Genomic DNA, 19,913 nt, shown 5'->3' on the forward strand with positions numbered 1-19,913 from the left:
GTGCCTGAAAATGATTCTAAAAAAGCAAGATTGAGTTCAACTGGACTTTCTGCTTTCCTCAATGATGTCTTAATCACCTAAGACCCGATTTTCTCCCCCTCACACAGTACTTAAGAAATGTCAGAGAAGCAATCGACATACCTAGGAACACAGACAGGGCTCTGCGTTTACCCCATGATTAGGCAGATGATTCTACAGGTTCTGTTATATCTATAGTCAATAAAGGATGACACCCAGATGGGTGTCAATTATGAGAATTATAGTGTATCCATCAAAGAGCTGTGTCTGCTGAAACAAGCTGTCAGTGCCATATTCTGAAACCTGAAGCCAGCAGAGGTTTCACTAATTATAACTACCATAGAGATAAATGGCTAACTCAGGAAACTTACATTCTCATACCGATAGGGAGGATGAGGATAAGAAATGCAGAATTGCCTTTGTGGATTAAAGTGAAAACATTATATATGACCATGATTTTGGGGAAAGAAATTTGGCAAACACAGAACTGAATCTACAATACAGCTGAGTTCTGCTGAACAAGGATTTTTTTTTAAAGTTTCTGTGGTTAAGTTTGGAATGCCTTTGACCCCCCACCCGTGTTGATTTATGATGCATGTTAGCATATTAAAGGATCTGAGATCTCCTGGGGGCATCCAACGTCAAGGAGAAGTCTGACTTCATGGTATCAAAAAGGGAAACAGGTTTCTTGTTAAGGTGAAGATTAAATAGGTATTAATAAAACATCACCTAAAATTGAGGCCAGCATTTCCTTCATCCAAGGGTGAAACCTAAAATTGCCTTGAAGTGGATGAGTATGACCAAAGCAAACCGGAGCCTAAAACCTTAGATAGGGTGGTCACACTGGGGCCTGAGTGGGGACCAGGTTCAACAAGAACACCCCAAAAGGGTCCATGGGAATTCAGCAGTTGGCACCATGTGGCATCGAGATGCATGGCAATGGTCAGCAGAGCACACCTTCTAGTTCCCTATATACCTGGTTTGGAAGCAGGACTAACCTTTCATTGCACAAAGCCAGTCCATATTTGGGGGAAGGGGTGTTAAGGAGAGAAAGGACCTCTCAAAAAGAAGGTACTAGAGACTTCAAGCTATAGGGCAGATGGGAGCTCCAGGAATAAACTGGAAGAATAAAGAGGTGACATCACATTTGGGCTCCAAGTTAGAGAGGAAGAACAAATGAACTACAAGGACAGCAATCTCCCCCCATCTCCATGACTCCATTTTTTCATGATTGTAAGCACCTCTGTAGCTCACTGTTTGTCTTCTTGACACAAATGGAAATTCGAGGTCTTGGGGTAAAGCATCATTATGGAAAATTACAGCCTCATTTAGAAGCATCCTTGAAACATAGGAGGTTAGTGGCCTATGTGCTCTTAGGAACTGTCCCTCCAGAGAAAACCTTGCATTCGTTCTTCTTCCTACATAGACAGATCGGTCGGGAAAGGGGAGTGTCATTTCCTCCAGGTGAAACGTTTCACCAAATTGATGGTTTGCCCTTTCAAAATAGCAAACAGGAGGAGTCACAGCATCTGCGGCCGCAGAGGGGTGCATACCTCTTGCCCATCTTTGCTGACATTGTCATTGGCGTGCCTGGCCACGATGGACAGGAACTGCAGGAGGCGGTGGAGCGTGTCGCAGTTGCAGGGAGGCAGAAGGTAGATGAGGAGCTGCAAGGCGCCCAGCTGTTCCTCTGGCTGCAACACTAAGCAAGGCAAAAAGAGGCGCTAAGTAAGTAAACGTGGGGCTCATGCAATTCACGTTCAGAGAAGAGGCCCCCTCTCAACTGTGTTCCGAAAGGGATTATCAAGGCGAGTCACATTTTATTCCTCCATCTACTCTGCCATTGCTTTAGCAACGTGGCAGCAAGTTTCTAAGAAGGATATCAAGAGTAGACCTGGGCAAATGTTACATCTAGAAAAAGCACTAGAATCCAGGTTAGAAAGGTCATTGAATTTCCCTTACTTTCTCCTCCCTCCGTTCCCTGGATTACACATCATTTACTTTACGGATTGCAGTTTTTAATTTTTAGTAAATATTGACTAACAATGACTGAGAATTGGTGAACATTTTAAAATTTGTGTTTTTTAAAACAGATTTGAGGCCCTTTCTGTTGAGCAATATACAAGGGATTTTTGTTGGCCATAACCCAGACACAGCACGTGCGCGGTGTCTTCTCTCTCGTTTTCAATCCTATTGGAATTGTAGCGTTGGAGGAAGAAAGACATGGAGGCTGACACAGCTCTGGCCTAGTCCTCCTCCTGTTCTCCTCCATGGCTCTGAAGCAGCCACAGTGACAGTCCTGGTACTGGGCTATGCCATCCTGCTTTCCTGAAATGTTGCCTAGCCCCCTTTTCTTACTCTGGATTCCTACGGCTCCCCCTTCCTTATACCAGAAATGCAAAAGCTCATTTTTCGGCACAGACTCAATGTGAACTCTTGCTGTTACTTCAGAGCACTTTCTACTGTCCTAGGGTCATCTGAAAGCATACCAAATTCTTCTTGGCTACTTCCCTTTGTTCTCTTGCAACTTTCTTCTTGCTAATTCTCCCCAGGGTAAATTTCAGAAAATTCCCCAAATAGCCCACTCATTAGAGACTAATAAATAAGGACCAAAAACGTTATCTGGAAACACATGTACAAGGTTTTGATGAGTGAGCTGGACATCCGGTAATTCAAGGACATATTCCTGCTAATGGCTGTATTACGCACAGAGAGTATTGATGAAAGCTGTGTACAGCTCCCTGGTGAGAAGCGGGTCCGGCATGTCCCTCAGGAACTCCTTCAACAAGGCAGCCACATCATGAACGCTGTGCTCTTCCTCCAGAGAGACATCAACGCCACGGTCAAATTCCTCGCGTAACTGGAAAAATAACAGTTCAAGTGGCAATCTCATACACCATACCTCTACGTTCAGTGCCCAGCAAAAGAAGTGCTGTGACTTGCAGCATCTGGTATTGACACAGACCCAAAGAGGAGAAGCTCGCAACATGTCACCTTGGTCTACAGAGTCTATGCCACCCAGCCATGACTATAGACATATTTTCAATGCATTATTAAATTAAAGTATCTGTGGGTTTACTTTTAATGATGCAAGCAGAAGGGCTCATTAACAACACCTGGAAGGTTGGGAGGAAGAGCTAAGGGGTTAGGTCAACTATAAATGTGGGAGGGAAGAATTAATCTATCATATAGCAGTTTTGCATGTCAGCAATCCTACCATGTTGTAATGTTGACATCCTAGAGAAATACTCAACAAGAAGGCAAAGAGATTTTTCTGCAAACAATGAAATTAAAAACCCTGATGAGCCATTCGTGACTAAGGCTTGAAAGACGACAATAACTAAATAAGAGCTGGCTTAGACTTGTCAAAGTACCCTTATTAACAATTCCCTCAAGGATTCCCTGCCTCAAATCATTATATTAGGTTTATTAGCATTTATAGCAGCAGGAAAACACAACAGCAAGAAGAGGGGAGTCAATTCTGCCACCCTACTTTCATCGCTGACAGCTCAGCTTCCCTTATGTATTGTTCTGTGCTGCAGAAATAATTACATGAGTTCATGAATCTACTCTACGCAGTAAACTTCTGTAAGCATTCACGTGTTCAATCATTCATCACCCACTCATTCAACAAAGATGTGCTGCACAATTCCTGTGTACTAGGCCCATGGTGACAAATAAAGAGGCAAAATCCTTCCCCTCCTCCAGCTCTCAGGCTGATAGAGACACAGATAACAAATTGGTAATCCCACAAATGATTAATTAACTCTTAATACTGTGGCAATTATTTTGAAGGAAAAGTGTTGGCACTAAGAAGGGACACAACAAGACAACATGGTAAGTTGCAGCATATCTCATACCTGAAATCTAAGTCTAAATAAGCACTAAGTACATTTTTATTAGATGATCTCCACGCAAAGATTTTCCTTTGCTGGATCCAGATATAATTAGCAAGTCATTTCTAACACTCACCACCTCTCCATCTGATGAGAATGCCCCTTACTGTCCTGAATGGCCCATCGATTCCAGGCAATTTCTCATTAGTGGGCATCAGGCAGCCAGAAGGAAGACTTCCACTGGTGCCACTCCTATTTGTGATCATTCAAACACACCATGTTTCTTTTCTGAGCACACACACATGCAGAAAGAATGGACTGGGGAAAGAGCTTGGTCTAAACTGCGTGATCTTGAATTTAACACTGGTCTTGAACTTAACACTGGCTAATTTGTGTGATCTTGACTTCAGTTTTTTAATCTCTCTAATCCTCAAAAGAAGTGGTTGAAAGAGGTTACTTTTACAGCTGGTGGGTGAGTTCAATGAGATAATGTTTGTGAAAATATTCTCCAATTCCGCACAGGTGAGAAGCTTAAGAAATGTCACTATGAGATCTTTTTTTCTGAGAGTCCTGTTGTGAATGGAGTTCAATAGTCTCTTGCGTGACTATTAAAAATAAAAACCAGCCAATAAACCAAACAGAAAACATACTTCTTTTGAAAGCTCCTCTTATCTTGACAAAAAAGATAAATGAGGAGGCATTTATTTCAGTTAGTTTCAATAATATGAAAAAAATGTCATTTGTTCACCTTCCTCTAACTAAAAACTATTTTGATTTGGCTTCATTTTTGAGTTCCTTGTTTCTTTCTCCTGGAACCAACAAAGGGAAAATAACATTTTCATTTTCTTTTTTTTTTTTTGAACATTTTCATTTTCTTTATGCCAACAAATGAATTCTTTTCTCAAAGGACGGTTTGCTTTTGTGAAGCCATCATGAACACAGATACATGCCTGATCACAGGGACCTATTGTTGTAGCTCTAATATCAAACTTCTGTTGTGAGAATGTTAGCACAGTGCTGAAGGAAACCAAGGGTACAGTCCCTATATAAAAAAAATGAATTGGGGATCAATGATTCTATGGAAACTTCATAAGAGTTATTTATTTTCGAGAAAGTAAAGCTATATACATAGCATCTTCTATGAAGAGAATATTAATGGCATTGTTCACACTGCATTTTAGTAAAAATGGGTGCTATACAATTGTTTTCTATTTCTTATCACTTACTTATTAGGTACTCTCTGAATCTCCTGCTTTTAAGATTTCAATAAAATATTTATAAATAGATATTTATAAATTTTGTTTGCCTGCACATGCCATGGACACGTCTGGATGTTTTGCTTTTAAATGTTTGATCCTAACTCGATTGAAACATTTTTGAGCTTCTGAGTTGTTGCCTTTTACCTCTTGGGACTCAATTATACTATAATTGGTGGGAGGGTACAGAAAAGCTATTTAGAAATGAATTTGCATAAGCTTGAACTTGGCATGAGGTCATTCAATTAAAAGTCAGTGAAACGGACAATATAATCTTCACTTTTCACTTACTTGTCTCACTCTCTTTTTTGAGCTTCCAACTCGGAATATCCCCACTGTCTGGAGACCTGCAAATAAGCAAACAAAATCAACAGTCCTGTTTGATGGCTTGAAACTCTGCAGGAAATGAAAATAGAAGTAGAACAGAAGGCCATCACTGGGTTACAATACACAGGGCAATCGTAACTTGACTGCATGCACAAAAGCTTATTTATACCCCGCTCTCTTCTCTGGGAACCTACAGGTCACGCTATAGCAGCAGTAGCATTTGGTGGTGGACATTCCTGATGAAAATGTTTTCGCGTGACATGTATTTCCACACCTCCATGTGAGAAAAATAATGTACCAATTTCTCTCATTATTCAGGATAATTACTTAAACATGAATTTCATATGGATTTTTAGCTCTTTATCAATTTTTAAAATAGACATTTCTGGTTTTCCTGATAATAATTAAAATGGGTACTTATTAAAGAAAATCCATAAAATGCAGAAAAACATAAAAAATAATATACTTTGAAAAATACATTATACAGAAATAATCACTCTTAATAGCTTGGTTTATTTTTATCCATATCCATTATATCTATCTATCTATCTATCATCTATCTATCATTTATCTCATCTATTATCTATCTGTCAATCAACTATCTACCTATAGATCCATCTGTATCTCTCTCTCTCTCTCTCTCTCTATCTATCTATAGATAGATAGAGAATACTACTGTTCTGACTCAATATTATGCCACAAGGATTTTTATGCCAGTAAAAATTCCTTGGAAATGTCATTTAAAATGAATGCAAAATACTCTATTGTATGAATGTGTCACAAGTCACTTCATATTCCCCTGTGCATGGCATATAGGTCTCCCCAACATACACACACTTGTTTTGTATTATAAATGACCCTATTATGAACAACTCTGTACATAGGTCTTAGTTCACATTTCTGATTTTCTTAGGATCATGTCCTAGAAGTGGGATTATAGGGTCAATGCATAAAAAAGAATTATCCAGCCCCAAATGTCAGTAGCACCGAGGCTGAGCGACCCTGCTCTAAAAAATTAGGTCTCTTAAAATAAACAAATGTCATCAAAATCCCACATTAGAAATTCCAATTAGCTCCTTAATATCATTAGATTTCCAGACAACATTCACAGAAGTTCAGAAACTGGGAGTGGTCCATGTGCCTTTTAGTCTCTGAACGGATACATCCCCTCAGAATTGGTTTGATGAAGAAAGGGCATTGGTGTTCCGCAGTAGACTTCCCCACCGGCTGGATTTGGACACTCCGTGGTGTCATTTTATGTTCCTTTCTCCCCATTATTTCCACTAAAGGGAGAGTTACAGCCAGAGTTTTCTCAGGTTCATGTTTGGTTTATTGGAGCACTTCCCAAGAGATATGAGGTATTTCCTTCGGGGGCACAGAACGACGGAGTGGCTCTTCTTTTCCTATGCAAGCCATTAATCGTGGCCACTCATGCTCATTAGCTACATTGCTTCTTTCATTGGTGGCTCGTTTCCTCTTCATTGGGGATAATCACTTAGGAGGGTGAAGCTGGATTGGAGCAGCCAGTGTCCTTTCTGTCCCACATGAAGAGAGCTGGTCTGAGAGTAAAGCCAGCAGGTTTATGCATGCATGGCGTCATTTGAACCCTGGATCCAGCTGTGACTGAGTCTGGATATAGTACTCAGCCTTGCCGCACATAAATAGGATTGGGGGAGGGTGCTTTACTTAATCTAGTTTTATCTGCGTTCCTCTCTCTTGCCACTGAAAAAGTTCTGACTGGTACAGTATATAATTAAATTGGAAAAAATTTAAATCTTTATAACATTATTTCTTTCCATCCAGAAACAAAGTAAACATCTTCATTTGCTTAAGTCGTGTTTTATATCTCTCGGGAGAGCTTTGCAGTTTTCTTCAAAGAAGTTTCTTCTTATTACAGATATTATTACAGGTATATTATATTTTTGATATTAATATGAATGAATTATTTTATTGTTATAGTACATAACTGGTTATTGCTCTTATATAGGAAATGGATATCTTTTTGCATATTTACTTTAGGGTCTTGCCACATTATGTGTTAAGACTTTTTTAGTTGTTTTTCCAGGGTTTTTCAGTTAGAAAAGATAACATCTATAAGAACCCCAATGATCATTTCTGTATCTTATAAGTGGTGTTCCGAATTTCCAGAGTAATTTGAGACCGTTATGATGAGAGGCTACTTATCTTGGTGCTCGGCTCTTGAGTGGGATTTTGCTGTGTATCTGTATCTGTGTTCAAATGACTTTTGTTCCCTCCTTGGTGCTGCTATCAATGTGTCTGCCTCATAACTGAGTCCAACTCCCAGACTAATATATCGCTTCTACTTCTCTGGGAGCTTGAAAACAAGATAATCAAGCCATTATAATCAAATCCAGAATTCTATTTCATCATCTGCAAAATGAGCATAATAAGAATCTACCTCAAAAGTTATACAATGACTCAAATTACTTCAGACGATAAAATACTCAGAATCATATCTGGCATCGACTATTATATAAAAGGAGAAATAGGCCCTCAATGAACTGAGCGAGCCTTCTTTGTGCAAAACAGAACATTTTCATATAATAGTAGGTCTCAGCAATTTTAATTTGAGCCACATTTATTTTCTTATTTTCTGATGGTTTCCCAATAGTTGATGTTTTTACATGAGACATCACTTAAGGGCAGTTTTGACACAGGTGGAACTCTTCATTTGGCTGAATTCCTCCAGGATGTTCCGAAATGCCCATTTCTAAGACATTATTTCCTCAATTATAGTACTTTTCCACTCAGGAAAAATGACAGTGATTTAAAAAAAAAAACTAGTTAGTGATCGATTGCTATAATTTGTATGTATCTCCACTGATTATAATCTATTTTAAATTTGAAAAACTATTTTTTATTGATTTGCATTTTTTTAGGTAGAGCAAATGGCATTCTTCAGACAGCAATGCTGTTCTCTGACATAATCCTCACAGTGATTTTCCTCAAAGAGAAGATACAGTCTAGGCATTCAGTAACTTGGACTTAAGACAGTCACTGATAAAAACAGGTGTACATAAAAAAAAGGCATAGATCTGGCAAAGAAACGTGACCTTTCTGTGTCCTGTCCCAGAAATTGACGTGATCACCTTTCTCTCCTTTTCATCAGAAACTGAAATGAAAACTAGACCTAGAGAGCCTGAATCTCAGGCTTAGGGAATTCAAGTAATGAGGGCAGCATAATAAGCAGGAGGCTCCACCCTAAAATCAGCCTAAATCTCAGAATTATAACAGAATTCGACTCTCCATTACATTGTCTGGGCTTTTTTGGTTTTTGTTTGAAATGTGTGGATGTCGTGCCGGGCGGCCTGCGGGGTCTCTTCTCCCGCTCCCCACATAAGAACGCAGGACATGGTGAGGCCAAAAAGGAACACCCACGGAGCCATAGGTAGGGGAGTCATACCACTATAGTCTCACTGGAGGCTGGGTTCACACGACGTGCGACCTGCTGTCTGCTTTTCTGCCAACTGACCAACTCCCCTCGCTAGCTGTAGTCCGCTGTGCTAACTGCAATGCGCGCTTGCCAGCCACCATCTTCTTGCTGGCCCCCATTTTTCTAGCGTAGCCACGGCAGTTATATTAGTGGCCAATGGCTCACTGGTTATAGCTGACGGCCAACTAGCCACAGCTGATGGCCATCCAGTCACAGTTGATGGCCATTTACTACCTGAGCCAGCACCTTTCTATGTGAGACCAAGAGCCTGGAAACTGCTCTCTGGGGCTCTGTCCCCACAGTGGGAAATTGAGGATGTTAAGGAATTTTGACTTAATAGTATAGACAGCATTGGGGTGTAATCTAAGCGGGGAAGGGGAATGTACACAAATATAGATGGAGTGTAGATAATTGTCTGACACCAATCTTGGAGAGAATGAAGAGATATTTGATAAATGCTTATAAGGCTAACATGAATGAAACTGTTTGCTACCCATCTCAAAAACTGGCAAATAAAGTCTTATGAAAGAATTGTTTTTTGCTGTTTGCTCTTTATTCATTGGTTTAAAGTGACCAAGATTATATCTGTTTGATTTTTAACATGTCTCTTAGTTTTCTGGAGCCATTTGGTCTAAACACCATAAAAACCTGGAACAGATTCGGGGCCTTGAAAGATCACCCACATCACCTTGTTTCCTTTAGGCCCTAAACCGCATTTTAATTATTCCAAAACAAGAAAGCCAACTGCCCTGTTTTGTGTTTTCTTCCTTCATTTCTTTTTTCTGAAATTTCATTGTTAGTATATAGGAATGCAATGGATTTTTGTACATTGATTTTGTAGCCGGCAACTTTACTGTATTCATTTATTGTTTCTAATAGCTTTTTGGTGGAGTCTTTAGGGTTTTCTATGTAAAGAATCATGTCATCTGCAAAAAAGTGACAATTTAACTTCTTTATTCCCAACTCAGATACCTTTTATCTCTCTCTTGTCTGATTGCTCTGGCCAGGACTTCCAACACTATGTTGAATAACAGTAAGCTTAAAGGAAATGCTATTTTACAAATTATACATTATTTTCAAAAAGAAAATCAGAAGGCATACCGAGTTTTCTTTCACAAAAGCAATTACTCAAACTGGCACTAGATTTTTGCATGACTGGAGTAGGATTTTCTTGTTTAGAATTCTTTAAAATGCTCACAGTTCACTCTCTACATACTTTATAGGGAAAAATATAACTGTAAAAGTATGTGTCTTCTTTTTCTACCTCATAGTGAAATTGAGGCTGAATTTATATATTCACAGTACTGAACTCTTCAGTTGCTAAGCTATCTTTAAAAACAATCTGTTCAAACAATATTTATTGAACATCTACACTGTGTTAATCATGAGAAATCAAAATGACTAAGACCTTTTCCTTGACCTCCAGTTTACCTTCCAAGGAGAAGAGACAGATAGATAAATACATACACACACATACACATACACACATACATATATTAAAATTTTGTATAAACCAGTAAAATTTCAATACACATTAATTAATTCACCCATATTGTATCAAGTGATTTCCATATATAATGAGTTGATGAAGAGATTTAGATATATCCTTACTAATTTTTAATAAAGTCCCATTTTTATTAGAAAGAAGTAAATGAGAATGTTAACGGTAGTTATGTTTTGTCTACATAATAGCCTCAGAATTTTCTTTGCTGTTTTATTTCTTTTTTTCTTTATTACAATCAGCATACTATTTTTATGGTAAGGAAGCAATTAAGAAACTTTTCTTATGTCCACAAATTGCATGCTAACATTATAGCAAACAAATTTACATTATGGAAATGGCAGTTTGATGAGCCAAGTCTAAATCTGAGTTACATTTTTAAAGAAATGTACAATATTTTGAAGTCAACATGTTGACTGGAACGGAGTCGCCAAAAGGGTTATCTGAAGAAATTTTAAGTGGACAACCTTCCACAAAAATGCAAATAGCAATACAGAAACCTGTTGTCAAAACCTATGTATTTTCATTTCACTTAAGGAATGGTTTTCAAATCTTCTTTTTCAAGAAGATGGACTCTTATTTTTTAAAGGAAGCCTTATGAGTAACTTCAATGTACAAAAAAGATAAAAGTGGCTCTGCTCTGTTTGAAGGGGGCTCTGGGGACAGACTCAGTCCAACAGATCTGCCTCTCCCCTAAACTGCTTGACCTCCAGGGTCACTTCTGAGGACTCTTGGGGTCTGGGCAGTCTGAATGCCATCGAGTAGATCTTTGTCCCCCAAATCTTGGTTAGTCCAGTAATCTCTTAAGCAAACACTCAACTATCTTCACAGAGGAAACTTTGGCCCAGAGTTTGAGCAAATGAACACAGAATTAAAATGCGTGCTTAAATGAATGATGCTTGAACCAATGAAAGTCTTTAGTACTTGCTCGCTGACAGACAAGTCTGCTTACCATGTTTTTCTAGATGTTGACAGCAGCTATCCACCAGCCTGGGGACCTGTCTGTAAATAGGATTCAGACTGAGTTTCTTATCTCTGGCTTTTTCTTTTTTATTTTGCGCCTCAGCCGGCAAGGAGAGTTGTAAAGCTTCAAGCAGTCGAGACTGATTATCATCAAGATCTGTGATAGAATCCACTGACATTGCACCCTGCAAATTACACATAGACGTGAACAAAGAGTCCAGACAGAGAAAATCAAAACAGCTTCCCTCAGATGCCATCCAATAAATACTTTTGCCGAGGATTATTTATCACACTTGAAATAATACTGCTTGATTTAATTGTGCTCTTTATATATTTAAAAAGGGGGGGGGGAATCACCTTTTGAAAAAGTTAGAAAACCTCCATGACATAGGGTAAGGTAATGGAGGTTACAATTTCAACAACAGACAGCATTTTCCAAATGAAAGACGAGATGGCAAACGTATGTTTAAAATATTTTGACCCAACCACTTTGTTCCTTGAAACAATCACATACTCAAGGAATGAGGTCAAGTCAGAGAAGTCCTGTGAATAAAACACACAAACATGACTCTAGGAAGCAGATTTTTAAATAGCAGGATTCCATAAAACAGTCTGAGTTTGCTTTCCCCCCAGAAGCAGCACAGAGTGCTTGATTAGGGGAGCGGTCCCAGGAGACACCTGCAGGGGATTGGGGAAATAAGAAAGGAAAACTAGCCACGAAGGCAGCGTCACTAAGCCTCTGACCGCCGTGGGCAGCTGGAGTCCAACTACAAGGGGGTATCTGGGGGACAGTGTAGATCAAACACCCCAGAGCGATCCCTGTTGAGGGGTGAGGGAGCTGGGGTACTTATACCCCAAGTCTGGGGTTGGGAGGTGACCTTAATGCCTAAGTCCTTGCAGCCTGTCCTCTGCATGGGTGGGCTCTTCTGGTCACCAGAGAAAGCCCTCAGCAAATAGATGAGGTGCTGATAGCTGGCGTGCTGGGAATGGGAAAGGCTGAGGGCAAGGGAACAGGGCACCAACCATGTCTATAACAGCCAGAGGAAGCTATTGGCTCCTGGTGTCCTAGCAAGGCCTGGACAGAGGAGAGGGCATTTGGGAGGCCCATTGCCTGGCCCCAGATTCCCAGAAAGGTCTAATGTAGAGTTTTGCTGTTATTGCCATATGTGGTTTCTGTAGTCTGAGAGAATGACAGGATTGAAAGAACAATTCCATCATGCAAATTCAAATAGTCCACAATGTTGTCATTTCTTCATTTTGAAACACAGCCAAAGCCTTGAAAACTAGCACTGGCTTAAGTGCCCCTTTATCTTGGAGAGGTCCTCATATTAGGGGCTGATTGAGAACTAAAGATTCTAAGCGAGAAGTGCTTGCGGTTTTACCTAGTAGTCATTGGCTGGAGGTAACAAAGATTTAGGGCCTCTAGGTGAGAGGAAGACGGGAGAAGATTTCTCAGTGACCCAGGAAGTTGCAGAGATGTTTATCGACGGACTCAGCCCATCACTAACCAGTTTGCCTGAAAGCTCAGCTTTCCTGGCTTGAAATATGAAATGGGGAACACCAATAATAGCACAGTGCCGAGAACACAGTACTCACTTAAGAAACGGTCCCATATTGTTCCAATATTGATTTGAAAGAAATATTATGTTTGAGAAAAAGAAAGTTCCATTGGTAAGGAAAAATCTGATTGGTTATGAAGACCGGCAGCAAATTGACTGGGCCAGGCATGGTTCTAAGCTGGAGACGAAGAGATTAACAAAAAATCCTGGCCCTCCCCTCAAGCCTCACAGTCTCGTGGGAAAGTCTGGTAATACGACAGAAGATTGCAATAGACCGGGATCAATGGTGATTCTGTAGAATGTTCAGGAGATCATGGGGCATGTGGATAACCAAGGAGGGGCTTTGAGAGGGACCCAGGAAAGGCTTTGAGGGTGTGCCAGGTGCCATATGCAAATTCTCCCTGAATGGAGTTGTTGACAGATACTTGGACACAAATGACATTTTCAGTTTTCACATGAGCAAAGACTCAAAAAATAACCTTATACATCTTCCGTTTTCCTAGCATTGACGACAGAGAAAATATTGGCCAACTCACCCTCCTCCTGACCCGTGGAGCCGGTTCTGGAGTGTTCGGGGAGGTCGACTCATTTGGTGTTTCCGAGGTGGAGCTGAGAGATGAGTTACTGCTTGACAGTTCTTTGTTTTGTCTTTTATTTCCAAACGGGAGGAGGGAAGCCACAAAATCAGATGTGTCCTTCTGCTCGTCCCTCTGCAAGTCTTGCTTGAGTTTATAGGCCCGGTCATTTGCGATGACTTGGGATAAGGGCATTCCAAATGCCTGTGGGATGAATTCTGGAATCAAAGAACAAACATTCACTTTCAGAGAAAGACTGGACCAGTGAAGACTCTCACTCATGTTTCAGACCTCGGGGCAGACGTATTCAAATGACTGTCTGCAGAAGAATTGACTGATCAGTCAAAATGCGAAGATGACTTTTTCATTTATCAGAGTGGTCAAAGATTCTGTTTCAACAGAGAAAGCCAATATGTATCAAGAATGCAGGCTTTAGAAATCTAGGCCTCTAGTTTTTCTCCATGTATCTCAAGTACGTTTTAAAGGAAAGAACTTTATAGAGAAATGTGACGTTTTTCATGGAACGTATGGAATATTTTATCATCATGAGTGCCCAGTGTTGCAAACTGTTAGTGTTCAATTTATATGTCTCAAGAGCCTCCAAAGCTTAACAAGGCATGGCCCCAAAGACTCTGCACTTCTCCATTCACTCAACAGGCACCTATTAAACACCTTCTGTGTACCATGTCAAATTACGCAATGGGGATTACAAGATTTATGAAAGGTAGGTCCAGCCTTTGCTCTTAAAAGCTTCCGAGGGTAGGGTGGGGTGGTGGAGCACAGAGTTGGATATGTAAATAAGTGTAATAGTGTCTATTATGTACCAGAATAGAAAGATGCATGGAGCGAAGACTGAAATTCAGTTAAGTGGTTACACCTGGAAGTTCCTAGTAAAAGAGCCAGCACACGAAATGATAATCTGAGAGACAGAGGAGCATCTGGGGAAGCAGCTTGCTCTTTCATATTGTGCTCCTTAGCCCTACATGCTGTCACCCATCAGCTGGGTTGGGTCTATCACTCTCATGATCTGTACTCAAACCATTCTGCTGGCCACATGCGGAAGTGGATGTTCCCCATTCAATATCTGGTGAAGGGCACAGATATGATTTGTTAAATCCTCTAGTTAGGACAATTTGGGGGAAGGAGCATAATATGGAACTCTATGGCTTTATTTGGAGCTGTACATCCACGTGCTTTCTGGATCTCTGTAGTAATTTGTACACACATACACTGTAAATATTGATCCTTAGGGTCAGGCATTTTATTGGCAATATTTTACATTCATGCTGAAAAGCATTAATAATTAAATTAAATGAATTATTTCCTTTAGACTCAAAATTAGGTCTCCTAGAAGCAGCAAACTGGAGTCTAGCCTCTCCCTTGTTTTTATAACCCGTACGAATAAAACCAGAACAATCAAGGGAAAACAATTCTAAAGTTGTTTGTTCTTTGAAAGAAAAAGCTAACATTAAATCAGGTGGAGACAGGCCTTAAAGGTTTTCTTCTTTGATCCATGGCAACATTTTCAACATCACTGAGCCAATGGCCAAGTCTACATTAAAAGCAGAAATGGCACTTGAAAAGTCTGTACCTCTGGTTCTATAAAAACATGCAATTCGTTTTGAAGTGGAAAATTAAAACTTCAGCATTTTGGTTCAGCATTTTGAGATTTTTAGAGGGTGCTTCCCATTCTCCATCAACAAACTAGGTGGCATATGATCATAAAAAAATAATTTAAGCATTTGTTTTGAGTGATCCATGTGGAGTGTAGCAAGACCCAATACCCACTACTGACAAAAGGCCACTTCCACTACTAGCAAAATTAGAAACCAAAGGGGACCATACCAGGCCATCTGCTATGCACCTCAGGATTTACTACGTAAACCAGTACTGTCTCGTCTGTGGGCATAATCAAATATTCTTACTTCAGAAAGGTTGGGGCAAGTCTAGAAACATGTGGATGGCAAGGCTGACAGCTACACAGAATATACAAAAACGCTGAGGGGATAATAACAGCAAAAAAGACAAGTGACATGTGTCTGCCCATACAGGCATCCTTCTAGCAGGATTGAATATGAGATGGGGGCTATTGATGCCTCTCCTAGTCATGTTTCCTATACAAGGAAAACCAACAAGACTCATTGAGAGATTTCTAATATCCCTGGAAGAAACAAACAAGAAAAATGGTTTCCTTTGGCATCTGTCATTTTTAATATCTGAAAGTCTGTCACTCTACCTTGTAAATTGGCATATTGAATACAAATTAAACAGGTGGAATACATGAAGTCATTCTTCCCCAATTTTTATTTCTCTTTTATTCCCATTCAAGAGACATAGCCACCTATAGCAGATGTTTCATTTCTCGTAGACTTTCTTTCCTGGCTGTTATTCTTTCAAAGGTAGGGTGCCGATGTTGTCTCTCTCGTTTCTTGTTGTGTTATCTTAGGGCTTACAAGCTTCAGAAAGGAGACCTCTCTATGATTTAAACTTGTGTGGCCGTGTCTAGTCTGTAAAATTCTAGGCAGAATGCCTTGAATATTATTGCTTCTCACAATTACGGCTATTGTGGAACTGAGGATTCATCACAAGTCTATTGAGCAAAACCTCCTTTCTGAGTAAAGTGTTGGGCACACACGTTTATCTGGGGGTTCAAAGCTCTTCTGTTAGGGGGATAAAGGAACCTGGAGACCCTGGGACGATATTGGCTAATAAAGTTGATAATAGGTTTTGAAAACCATAAGGACATTACCCAAGACTCACTGTTCTGAGGCCAGCAACGATGTGCATTACGTTCTTATCTACGGTATGTGTTCAGTATGGAGACCGCTTCCCCACTGTCCTCATTCGTAATGGCTATCTACTCTCCCTCTCCACAAACTATGGGGTCAGGAGGTGGCGTGTGATTCTCTTTGCTCCCCACTACAAGTCCCAGATCCCACTCTCCCACTGTGTGAGGGAAACCTGCTACTGCAAGGTTCCCCTCGTCTCCAGCTCCTTGCTATCTTCTGTTGTTACTGATTTGGACTCATGGAGAGAACCCCGCCCCCCACAATCTGCCATCATCCTGGGTGACTTACATGTCTACTTAGGTGACCCATCTGATTCTCTGGCCTCACATTTCCTTGACCTTCTCTTTCCCTCTTAACTTTTTCCTGCATGCCATCTTTTTCACCCACTCCCTCTGTCCCATCCTGGACCTTGTCCTCACCAGAAGTGATTCCACCTCCCTCCACCCCAAGTTCATGTTCTACACTGCAGTGTGGCCCACACTTTCCTGTGGAGGTAGACCCTTTTGCTCCTCCCCGATCACACTTCCCCGGTGCGCTAACCTCCAGTAACAGCACTCAATGACAGCATTTAATACATTTTCGTTCAGAATTCCTACATAGTGAAAACTGATGCTTGACTTTTCTACTGCTATACAATAGGATGCAAAATAAAGTCATATCAACTATTCCTGTATAATACTACTGCACAGCTCACATAGAGTAACTGGCTTAGACAGTCAGCAACAAGAAAACATGACATGACATGATTTCAGTATAAAGAAAGGTGCCAGACCTGAGCAATCCCCAGATTTTATGTCGATAAATATATGGCATAATCTGAAAACATCCCGTGGAGAGGGCACCTATCTCCAGACTCATGCCACAATCAAATCCACTCCCCTGGTTCTCTGATTAGGAAACACATTAACTGAAACAAAGTGGCTATTTTTAAACCTTTCCCCCCAAAATGATCTCTTCTTGACAGAAGCAAGACATTTTCTGACGTTCTAATATTTTAAAAAATACTCTTTGGTTGCCAAAAATTTAATTAAGAGAAGCGAATGGCTTGGAACTATCCTACATGAAATATGTTTTCTGAACCAGCAGCAATCTTAAATTAGTTTCCACATGGAAATCAAAAGTCATATGGGCACTGCTTAAGTGGCAGGATGGACACAGGAGTGTCACACGATCTGCTGTACATTATGTCAAGGCAATTAAATAAAATACGGGACATGATTCATTCTGATTAAATCAATTAATATAGTGGCATATCAAACATTTAATGAATCATTCTTTATTGGGAAAGCAATTAGATTCTAATAAGCTGCTCGTATTTATTTTTAGATGACTTAACCTAAGAGGTCATTTAGAGTTTCCTGTTTTCCTTCTTTTACTCTTGGATTCAAATGATTATCATTTTTCACATGTGTAGCTGTTAGGAACTCAAATGCTAATATGCAAATGGCAGAAAATCACCTGAACGGTTACAATTGGGTTAGACCTGCGTGCTGCCCTCTCACACCCCGGTTCCCAGGACATCCATAGAATGGCTGTGTTGACGTAGATAGGACTTCATGTTCAGAAAAGCTGCCATGGAATTAAGCTTCACTGAAGCCTAGGGCATCTTCTTTTTAAATATCATAGCTACTTTAAAAAAGAAGCGAAAACCTCTTTTGCCATGAAAGTCTGATATTTCTCCTCTTAGTTGGATGGGCATTGTGTCTTTTCTTTGGAACCATCGGGACCTGTCTTTTTTTCCCCAGCCAGCTCCCCGGGCAGCCTTATAAAACACTGCCAAGTTTTCACTGAGCTTATATAATATATAAATATGATTTTGTCTGAAAAAAGTACAGTGGTCTAGTGCATACTAGCCAATTACTTCCCCTGGTCCTTCCTTCCTGGCTTGCTTGCATTCTGGCTTCCTACTGTGTTGTGATATAAGCAAGCACACATACATCTCCCTCTGTTGAGGGAACTCAAACATTTCCCACAAAAATGCCCATTCTGTTTAGTCTAGCCTGGATGGGCACTTCTTGAGAATCACCAAATTCTACATTATGAGTATTGAAATCCCAGTACCGATATCATCATCCTAGTATACATCAACTTTAAAGATAACACATTACTAATAGCAGTCTGAATGACCTCTTTAACGTACTCCATAAACACTGAGAACTACCCTAAGGAAAAGGTGGTCTGTGGCAGGAAGAGCATGAGTAAAATCTCTAGTTTATGAAAGCTACCCTGAGACATATGAAAAGATGCTCAACATCACTCATCATCAGAGAAGTGCAAATCAAAACCACAATGAGATATCACCTCACCCCAGTCAGAATGTCTATCATCAACAAGACAAATAGTAACAAGTGTTGGAGAGGCTGTGGAGAAAAAGGAACCCTCATACACTGTTGGTGGGAATGCAGACTGGTGCAGCCGTTATGGAAGGCAGTGTGGAGGTTCCTTGAAAAATTAAGAATAGAATTACCATATGACCCAGCAATCCCTCTCCTGGGTATCTACCCAAAAAATCTGAAAACATTTATCCATAAAGACAAATGTGCTCCAATGTTCATTGCAGCTTTATTTACGGTGGCCAAGACATGGAAACAACCAAAGTGTCCTTCGATAGATGGTTGGATAAAGAATATGTGGTATATATACACAATAGACTACTACTCGGCCATAAGAAAAGACGAAATAGTGCCATTTGCAACAACATGGATGGATCTTGACATTATTATGCTAAGCGAAATAAGTGAGACAGGAAGAGTCGAGAACCATATGATTTCACTGATATGTGGGATATAAAACTGAAAGCAACAAAAGAACAAGACAAACAAATGAGAAACAAAAACTCATAGACACAGACAATAGTTTAGTGGTTACCAGAGGGTAGGGGGGGTCGGGGGTGGGAGATGAGGGTAAAGGGGATCAAATATATGGTGATGGAAGGAGAACTGACTCTGGGTGGTGAACACACAATGTGATATATAGATGATGTAATACAGAATTGGACACCTGAAATCTATGTAATTTTACTAACCATTGTCACCCCAATAAACTTTAATTAAAAGAAAGCTAACCTGGCTACTAATATTCATTTAAAGCTAAGGGCAAGAACACATGAGCCAATTAAACAGAATACAATTTATCAGACAATGACAGGTAGCTGGACAAGAGTTAGCACCCTTTGCCTTCATTACTCCAGCAGCAGATTCTGCTGTAATAGGACATGCCTTGGTGAGTTGACTGGTGAATATGGACCAGAGTTGTCATCTTAGAAGTTGTACATTAGTAGTTTATAAAATTACTTGTACCCAGTACCCCTACAGACCAATGGAATGAGACTTTCTGGGGTAGGGAATTGGACATTGAAATTATCCTACAATTATTCCACAAACTATTCAAATGTGTAGCCAGGGGTAAGGATCACAGGCATTTTCCCTCCTTTTCTATGGTTTGAGGTAAACATTTGAAATATCTGGAGATATTTTGATTGGTGGTGGTGCTACTGGCATCTAGTTGGTAGAGGCCAGCGATGCTACTAAACACTTCACACGATGCACAGGACAGTCCCTGACAACCAAAAATTATCCAATCTAAAATGTCAATAGTCGCAAGGTTGAGAAATCATGCTCTAAGGGAAGGAAAAC

General features: G+C 40.1%; 1 protein-coding gene across 4 annotated transcripts in view; it reads right to left on the reverse strand.

Annotated features, from left to right (window-relative positions):
* Window positions 1-19,913, reverse strand: part of ARHGAP6 (Rho GTPase activating protein 6) — a 462,773-nt gene that overhangs the window by 37,254 nt on the left and 405,606 nt on the right. For all 4 annotated transcript variants that reach the window (XM_019746346.3, XM_019746348.3, XM_074323559.2 and 1 more), the window contains exons 4-8: window positions 13,451-13,707; window positions 11,345-11,540; window positions 5,402-5,457; window positions 2,728-2,878; window positions 1,572-1,720 (exon numbers count right to left, since the gene is read on the reverse strand). In XM_019746346.3, coding sequence (XP_019601905.3) covers window positions 1,572-1,720; window positions 2,728-2,878; window positions 5,402-5,457; window positions 11,345-11,540; window positions 13,451-13,707 — 809 coding nt within the window. The remainder of the gene's footprint in view (window positions 1-1,571; window positions 1,721-2,727; window positions 2,879-5,401; window positions 5,458-11,344; window positions 11,541-13,450; window positions 13,708-19,913) is intronic.

Source organism: Rhinolophus sinicus, chromosome 18, assembly GCF_057876585.1.
Source record: "Rhinolophus sinicus isolate RSI-liver-muscle chromosome 18, RSI-T2T, whole genome shotgun sequence".
Taxonomy (NCBI): Eukaryota; Metazoa; Chordata; class Mammalia; order Chiroptera; family Rhinolophidae; genus Rhinolophus; species Rhinolophus sinicus.